The following is a 9613-nucleotide window of genomic DNA, read 5'->3' on the forward strand; positions in this document are numbered from 1 at the left end:
AATACTACTGCTACTACTACTACTACGACTACTACTACTACTACTACCACTACTACTACTATTACTACTACTACTACTGCTACTACTACTACAGCCACAAAAAATCACTCGACTAAGCCTCTTCTCGCCACTCAGAAAGCGTTAAGCTCCACGGAAACGTAAAGGAGACGACTTTCCTCCTTCTCTCCTCCCTCCTCCTTCTTTCCTCCCTCCTGTTCTTCTCTCCTCTCTCCTCCTTCACTCCCTGCCCCCTCCACATTCCCTCCTACCCTCCTTCCCTCCCTCTCCTCCTCCTCTTCTTCCTCTTTCTCTTTTCCTCTCCATTTTCTCACCTCATTTCTCTGTCCTTCCTTCCTTCCTTCTTTCCTTCTTTCTTCCAACTCTTCCTTCCTTCTTTCCTTCATTCCTTCCCTCTCTCCATCTCCCTTTTCCTTGTCTTTCCCCTTTCCTTCCTTCCTTCGCTCCCATCCCTCCCTCTCTCTTTTCCTTGCCTTTACGTCCTTCCTTCATTCCTTTCCCTCCTTCCCTTCCTCTCTCTTTCCCCCTTTCCCTCCTTCTTTCCTTCCTCCCTCCCTTCCTTCCTTCCTTCCTTCCTTCCCTCTCATTACCACCAAATGAAGTGGAGGGAAGACTTGAATTCGGCTCATTTTTTTATCTTTCTTTCTCCATCACCACCAGAGGCACTGTTATTGATGTTAACAAGGCGAGGCGATACAGTTTTTCTCGGTGTGTGTGTGTGTGTGTGTGTGTGTGTGTGTGTGTGTGTGTGGTCAAAATATCTCTAAAATTGTAGCTACATTATTATATTTGTCACCTACCACACAAAAAAACACGCATTTGATTGATTGTGACCTGCTGACGTCACGATTAAAGTTATTTCCATTTACTGTTGTTGTTGTTGTTGTCGTTGTTGTTGTTGTTGTTGTTGTTGGCTGATGGACGGTCTTGTCACTCACGATATTACTTGTTAATTGCTTGTGTGTGTGTGTGTGTGTGTGTGTGAGAGAGAGAGAGAGAGAGAGAGAGAGAGAGAGAGAGAGAGAATTACATTACCCCATAGTCAACACACCATATACTGTTACCCTACCATTCGTTACCATGGCGACGTTACTACCATGGCCCTCCTCCCAGTCCCATACGTTACCATTAGGACACTACCATGACGCTCGCCATTACCATTCTTGCCGGGGCGATGGTAGGGAGGGAGACTGCGTTATGGTATTTATGGAAGGGCTTTAGTTAATTAGTTTCTTGTTTATGGAGAATTTACATACATACGTACGGACAGACAGACACTTATGGTGATGGAGGACGAGGATGTACATAACAATCTGGGTGTTTGTTTCTCACACACACACACACACACACACACACACACACACTAACTTGTAATTGTGCAAAGTAGGTCAATTAGTGTTAAGTATGAGCCGTGTGTGTGTGTGTGTGTGTGTGTGTGTGTGTGTGTGTGTGTGTGTGTGTGTGTGTGTGTGTGGAGAGGTTGTGATATCGTGGGAGTATGTGTATGGATTTGTGAGTCCATGTGAGTGTGCGTGTGTGTAAATATGTGTGTATGTGCAAGAATGAACCCCATGTGTGTGTGTGTGTGTGTGTGTGTGTGTGTGTGTGTGTGAGAGAGAGAGAGAGAGAGAGAGAGAGAGAGAGAGAGAGAGAGAGAGAGAGAGAGAGAATCATCCCATTCAGACAGTACAAAGTTCCCTCCTTAATTGACGTCATTAGAGAGAGAGAGAGAGAGAGAGAGAGAGAGAGGGTAATGTAATGCTTAATGACACACTCACTTGCTTAATGTGTACACAGTCTAGGTACACACATTAATTCTGGTACACACATTAAAACGCACACACACAGCCACACCTAAATGCACATAGTCGGACGTGCACATAGCCAAACTTACACAGCCACACGTACACAGGGAGTAGGGTACACTGAGCCATTAACACACACACACACACACACACACACACACACACACACACACACACACACACACACACACACACACACACACACACACACCTATACCCAACCCTTCACGCACACATACACCCACACACACCCACCCCATGTGCACCTAACCCTGTGTGCACATAAATCATTCATTCCTCTCAATCCTCTTAACATTTTTCACTTGGCGGATTAGTCTTCACATCCTCGTATATATATTTTTTTTCTTTCATTTTTTCCTTCGCTTCTTCTATACATATTCCATTTTCTTTATGTTTCTCGTTTTCTTTAGGTATTCCCTCATCCCTATTTTCTTCCCCGTTTTCTATGCTTATTTTCTTATTTATATTTATGCTTATTTTTTTGTTTTTATTTTTCTCTCTCTCTCTTTCTCCATTGTTTTTATGTATCATTTTCTTTTTCTTTTTTTTTCTTTTGCGTGTTTATTCTCTCTCTCTCTCTCTCTCTCTCTCTCTCTCTCTCTCTCTCTCTCTCTCTCTCTCTCTCTCCCTGCCTGTTGCCTAATCCGTGTATGAAGAGGGAGATTTCCACCCCCTCCCCCTCCCCCTCCCCCATCCCCATCCGTCCCTTCCTCTTCCTGTTTCTCTCTTCTTCCTCCTCTCTTTCTCCCTCCCTCTCTCCCTCCGTCTCTTGTTTTTTAACTTTTCCTCTCTTTTCTTTCTCTTATTCTCCACGTTTTCCTCCTCTCTCTCTCTCTCTCTCTCTCTCTCTCCCCTTGCATATATTTGCATGATCCTGTGATTGTACACGCCTGTATGACGGATGTGTGTGTGTGTGTGTGTGTGTGTGTGTGTGTGTGTGTGTGTGTGTGAGAGAGGGAGAGAGAGAGGGAGAGAGAGAGAAAGAGAGAGAGAGAGAGAGAGAGAGAGAGAGAGAGAGAAGGATGAAGGAAGGTACGAAGAGGGAGAAACGAGGTGGAAGAAGTGACAGGGAGAGATTGGATGGAGGGAGGGAGGGAATGACTCTCTCTCTCTCTCTCTCCTCCCCTGCCAAACACATACACTACTGTCACATTTCCTCATATACATTATTTTTTTGTCGCTTTTATCTATCTATCAGTCTATCTGTCTATCTATTTATGTGTATGTGTATGTGTATGTGTACATGTGTATGGATATGTAAACTTGAAAATGACGGCTGAAAGTGAAGAGATAGTGAACGATAATGATAGACGGAATATATACCTGTGTCTCTCTCCGTCTTCAGGTGTGCGTTTCTGTTCTTAAGATGATATTTAATTTTTTCGTAAGTTAATCCTTAGGTTCGTACGCTCATCTGCTAAGGAGGCTCCGTAACACCTCTTCCCTAGCGATTTATTTTTGGTTATGCAGTGGTAAGGAGGCTCCGTAACACCTCTTCCTTAGCGATTTATTTTTGGTTATGCAGTGTATGGGGATGTTGGATGACTATAAGGGTGCCGACAAATCCCGACCAATCCCAGCGAACCCCGACCAAATCCCGATCAATCCCGACCAAATCCCGACCAATCCTAGCCAACCCCGACCAAATGCTGACCAATCCCGACCGATGCCGACCAATCCCAACTCTTTCCTACCAATCCCGACCCGTTCCGACCAAATTCCGACCAAACCCGCCCCCCCGCTGAGACCTGGGCGTGCTCTGGGAGGCGTGGGCGGGATTCGGGCGATAGATGGGCAGGCTGGGCGAAATCGTGGGCTATATTTCAGGGCGCTGGCGGGTTTTTACGCCCGATCTGGTCTCTTTCTCTTTTCTCTCTTTCTGTGCTACCCGTACTCACTCTCTCTCTCTCTCTCTCTATCTATCTCTCCATGACTTTCTTTTTCCGCTTCATTTCTTTCCTCAAATTCTCTCTCTCTCTCTCTCTCTCTCTCTCTCTCTCTCTCTCACACAGACCTCACTATCTATTGGATATCGAGAGAGAGAGAGAGAGAGAGAGTGTGTGTGTGTGTGGGTGCCAGACAGTGCCAGGCCACAAGTGACTTTAAGGGCTAGAATCTGGTGTTTCAAGATGGGATTTTCGCCCTTATGGTTCCCTCTCTTTCCCCTCCCCCTGCTCCTACCTGCTCCTCTCTCCCCCTCCTCCCCCTCCCCTCCCCCCTCCTCCTACCTTGCATTGTTTTGATGGTGAGAGGGAAATTTAAGGGAGGGGGAGGGAGGGAGGGAGGGAAGAGGAGGGAAGGAGGGGAAAATGAGAAGAGGAGGAGGGAGGGAGGGAGATTAGAGTAAGGAAGGAAAGGAGGAAGGTAGGGAGGGGAAGGGAGAAAGGGGAGGAAGAATGGAAGAGAGAGAGAGAGAGAGAGAGAGAGAGAGAGAGAGAGAGGGTATTGAATGAGAGAGGGAGGGAGGGAGGGCTGGGATGAGAGAGGCAGGGAGGGAAAGAGAGAGCGAGGGAGGGAGGTGGGGAGGAGGGGGAGGAGTTGAACGAGACAGGCAGGTAGGGAACGGGGGAGGGAGGGAGGGAGGGAGAGAGGAGAGAGACAAGCGGCTGTGAGTCAGACATGGAGAGAGAGAGAGAGAGAGAGAGAGAGAGAGAGAGAGAGAGAGAGAGAGAGATGGAGAGGATGAGAAAGAGGGAGAAGGTGAGAAGGGAAGGGTGAGGCTGGGTTGGTAAGGTAGGTAGGTAGGTAGGTAGGTAGAGGAGTTAGACCAAGAGTTAGGTTGGTGGGTTGGTAGGTAGGTAGGTAGGTAAGTAGAATATGGTAAAGAGAGAGTTAATGAGGTCGGTGGGAAGACAGAGTGGTGTAAGTAATGTAGGTAGGTGAGTAAGTAGGTGGGCAGGTAAGTAGATGGGCGGGTAGGAGGGTTTAGCAGTAGGTAGTTAGGTGGGTAGATAAGTAGGTAGGTAGGCAGGTAAAGAGGGAGGGAAGATGGTGGGTAGGGAGGTAGGCAGAGTAGAGGGTAGAGACAGACAGGCAGAAGATGGGGTGAAGGAGAGGGGTGCAAGTGAGGTAGAAAAGAAGGAAGAAAGGAAGGAGGGATGGAAGGAAGGAAGGAAGGCAGAGAGAAGGAAGGCAGATAATGACTAGAGACAAGGAAGGTAAGGAATATGTGAGGTAAAGGGGAAATAACAGACAGGCAGGAGAGGTAGGCAGAGAATGTGTGACAGGAGATAAGAGGCAGGGTGAGGCAGGTGAGGTGAGGCAGGTGGTATGAAAAGCAGAGAGGGTGAGGTAGGCAGGAGTAGGCAACAAAGACAGTAAGGCAAGCAAGGACAGGTGGGGAAGGCAGGTAGGTAGGCAGGGGTGAGGGAGGGAGGTAAGGTGGGTGAGGCAGGCAGGTAGGCAGAGGTGGGCGAGGCAGGTAAGGCAGGTGAGTCACAGTCACCATTGGGGTACGAAGTTGCCGTCTCTTTCTCTCACAAAAATTCACAATATTTCCCAGCCCAAAAATTCCTCCTCCTCTTTTCTCTCAGTTTTTCTCCCTTTTTTCCTTGTGCCTTTTCTTTTCTTTGCTTTTTCACTTCTTGCTCTTTTTTTATATATATTTTCAGGCGTTTTTTGTTTGTTTTTGAGGCGTGGAATAATCATAAAAATAAATAAAAAAGTTAGTTAACTCGAATGCATAATTGTTTACACTTCTCACCGGGAGTTGGTGTGATGGCTCCTGGCTAGACACTGAACCACCTAATTACACCCTTGGCCCCTCTCATCTCACACTCCACACCTCATACTTGATGCCTCACACTTGAACTCTCACACTCGATCCCTCACACTTGATATTCTACAGTCGTTCCCTTACACTTGAAACTTCATACTTCCTAGTTGCACCCCTGTCCTCCCTCATCTCACCCTCCACACCTCATACTTGATGCCTCACACTTGAACTCTCACACTTGATTCCTCACACTTGAAATCTCATACTTGAACTCTCACACTTGATGCCTCACACTTGAAATTCCATACTTCCTCCCTCACTCCCAATATCTCACACTTCAAACCTCACACTTGATGCTTTCCATTCGACGTCTGATTCAGTGAACTCTCACACTCGATCCCTCACACTTAAAATCTCATACTTGAACTCTCACACTTGAAATTTCGCACTACATCCCTCACACTTGAACTCTCACACTTGATGCCTCACTCTAGAAATCTCACTTGATGCCTTCCATTCGACGCTGTCACACCTCACACTACCACGCCTCACACTACCACACCTCACACTACCGCACCTCACACTACCGCACCTCACACTACCACACCTCACACTACAACACCTCACACTACCACACCGCACACTGCCACACCTCACACTATCGCACCTCACACTTCCACACCTCACACTTCACACTGATTAGCTTGACTGAGGGGTGACTGAGCTCCAAAGAGTTAATGAGGTCAGATATGAGAGAGAGAGAGAGAGAGAGAGAGAGAGAGAGAGAGAGAGAGAGAGAATGGTGGGGGGCGGGGCGGGGCGGTGTGTGTGTGTGTGTGTGTGTGTGTGTGTGTGTGTGTGTACCTACCTCTCCTCCCTCTCTCTCGCTCTTTTTCTTTCCGTCAATAATAGTAAAATTTTATGAATACTTCTTTTATTTACTCTCTCTCTCTCTCTCTCTCTCTCTCTGATATATTTAGGCTGAAAGGCGGGCTGGGGTGAGATCCGGGATTGGCTGGATTAATGAAATGTGGCTGGACAACCCCCTAGAGTTTTATGCGTCCGTGTACAGTACGTGTGTTTGTGTGTGTGTGTGTGTGTGTGTGTGTGTGTGTGTGTGTGAGAGAGAGAGAGAGAGAGAGAGAGAGAGAGAGAGAGAGAGAGAGAAAATGTGTATTGTGTAATGTTTTGGGAGATATAATGTTCCTTTTTATAGCGTAATTAAAGAGATGTGATTTAATGGCGATGTTAATTGGCCTTGTAATTGGCTGTTGGTGATCGTGACCTTGTTAATGGGGGTTTTATTGGTGAGGTCAGGGCAATAAACGGGGGTGGCGTGGAGGGATAATAATAATAAAAAAAATAATAATAATAATGATAATAATAATAATAATAATAATAATAATAATAATAATGATGATAATAATAATAATACATCACAAACAACCATCATCATCACTAACAACCACATCACCACAACCCCATCACCACAACAACCCTACCCATGAGCAACAAGACATGGAGCTAAGATTGTGGTGCCACTTTAAGACGAAGCGACCCCTATAAAACCACAATTACAACTTCTACCACAGCAACAAAGACGGGGGGAGGGGAGGGGGAAATTGGAGGGGAGGGGAAGGGGAGATGCGGGAGAGGGGAGAGTGAGCTTGGAGGGCAATGAGAGGGAGGGAAAGAGAGTAGGAAAATGAAATTGGAAAATAGTGGGGGAGGGGAGGGGAAGGGAGGGGGATGAGAGAGGGGAGAGGAGAGTGAACTTGGAAGGAAAAGAGGAGGGGGAGAGAGAGGGGGAGGGGAATGGCAATGGAAAATAGTAGGGGAGGGAGAAAGAGAGAGTTGGAGGACAGGGAGAGAAGAAATGTAGGGGAAGGAGGGAGGAAGGTAGAAGAAGAGGGAAGGAGGCGGAGGAAAAATTGTGGAGGAGAGAGAGAGAGAGAGAGAGAGAGAGAGAGAGAGAGAGAGAGAGAGAGGGTTGAGGAAGGGAGGTTGGCACTTACCCGGAAAATGAAAAGGTAAAAATAATGATAAATATGAATGAGGAAGATGAGATTTTTTTTTTTTATAAAGAAAATAAATGTGAACTAATTGGTGTTTTTGATACTAGATTAATTAGTCCTCTCTCTCTCTCTCTCTCTCTCTCTCTCTCTCTCAAAAAAGTCCATGTAGGGATTAGACCTTTTTTCTTGAATATGTAAACAAATCAGTGTTAATAATGAAAGATGAATAATTGATATGTCTGCTGAAAAAAGATGAAAAAATAATTCTGAATAATATAATAAAGTACGGATAATTATACTGTGAAAGAGAGAGAGAGAGAGAGAGAGAGAGAGAGAGAGAGAGAGAGAGAGAGAGAGAAGAAAATAGTGTCTTGTGGGTCGTACGCAGGGTGAGAAAGACAAAGATGGCGCCTGTGTTGCTTTAAGTATATCAGTATTCAATAAATGTAATGAAATAATGGATAAATAATGAATAACACCGACCTTTATGGCAGTCAGCATGATGAAGAAAATATAAATGGATTCCAGGTGACGTGAATGATGAATGATTAGTTTTTTGATATTTCGTTTATCGTGAAAAAATTACCGTGATTTTCTGAGTAATAAAAATAATGGAAGATGAATTATAATGCGCTGATGGTGCATGGTGTTTTAATATTATGGTGTAGGTAGGTATTGTTATGATGGTGCACTGTGGGTAAATATTGTTCAGATGGTGCATTTTGGGTACAGTGTAGGGCAAGGTAAACAAACATGGCGGACGGGGGGAGGTTGGCACTTACCCGGAACAGCGAGATGCTCCTCCTCTTCCTGGCGGGTATTTTCACATCCAGGAAGCCCTTGACGGAGCCCGATCCCGCCTGTGAACCCCTAGGCGTCATCCTGCAGCCCTGCCCTCAGCCCTCAGCCCACACACAGCCCGCAGGGGAAGGAAATAGGGCGGGGGTAGGTTGGGAGGGCGGGGGATGGCTAGGGAGAACAGCCGATCATTTTGGCGGGAAATCCATAAGCTCGACTTCTTTTTTGGCCTAGTTTTATTTATGTATTTATTTATTCGTTGCTGAGGACTTGTTATATATTGCTCTTATTTATTTACTTATTTATTTTGTTTATAAGAACATGGCCGAACGCAGATTTTTATAAACAAGAATTCAGTAAGCTCGTTTTCTTTGATCTAGAGTTCTACGTCTTCTTTACTTCTGTCTCTGCTAATGGTGACTGATTATTGCTATCATTTATGTACTTTTTTAAATTACGAGAACATGTCTAAACACAGATAGAACTATAAGAATGATAATAAGAGGCAGTTTAAGATGTTGTTTGTGCGTACGTTGATGTTACGAAAGACTGTGGAGGTGAGAGTGTTGAGGTGGCTAGTGTGGGAATAATTCGGGCGAGCTGTGATGTTAGGAAGATTGATTTTTTTAGAGGTGCCAAGACTAGAGGAAGTTGGGTTGAAATTTGGCAAGATCTGGTTGAGGTGTAGCAAGGTTGAATTGTAGGAAGAATTAATTGAAGTGTAGCAAGGTGTGGTTGAGTTTAGTATGGTATATTTAGGAAGATCTGGTTGGGTTGCAGGAAAAATATGAGTTCTTGCAAGACTGTTTCAGCCGTAGCAAGATGGATTGAGATAAGAAAAAATAATTGAGTTGTACCAAAAATAGGTTAAAGTCTAGGAAAGTTTTTTTTTTTTTTTTAAATTCTTCCAAGACGTGTTTGAGGTGTAACAAAACTACAGCAAGATTTGGCTGTATCTGTTGTGAGATTCGACTAGACTAGAATGAATTTTCGAAACTTAGCAAGATTGTTGGCACGATCTGTTTTAATTGGTTGTGAAGTTGGAAGATTTGAGTAAGGAATAGCCTGATCACAACCTAGCAAGATCTGGCTGAGTTAGGAAGAGTTGGTGGAGGCTTAGCAATATTTGGTTAAGAGTTAGCAAGACTAGAGCGAGATCCTTTTAAGACTACTGTTTTTTATCTGGAGACGGTAATGCTGTGGACAGAAAATTTTGGTCAGATTTAGTTGAGCAGCTTTGA

At 45.1% G+C, this 9613-nt stretch overlaps 1 protein-coding gene across 1 annotated transcript in view; it reads right to left on the reverse strand.

Annotated features, from left to right (window-relative positions):
• The window catches only part of LOC145403787 (uncharacterized), a 64018-nt gene extending 55563 nt beyond the window's left edge, over positions 1-8455 (reverse strand). Inside the window, 1 exon segment of the mRNA XM_080275466.1 lies at positions 8357-8455. Within this exon segment, the coding sequence (XP_080131592.1) occupies positions 8357-8455 (99 nt within the window).
• Between the last annotated feature and the right edge of the window lie 1158 nt (positions 8456-9613).

This window comes from Coenobita brevimanus, chromosome 61, assembly GCF_032717465.1.
Source record: "Coenobita brevimanus isolate Jiangsu-jjx chromosome 61, ASM3271746v2, whole genome shotgun sequence".
Classification (NCBI taxonomy): Eukaryota; Metazoa; Arthropoda; class Malacostraca; order Decapoda; family Coenobitidae; genus Coenobita; species Coenobita brevimanus.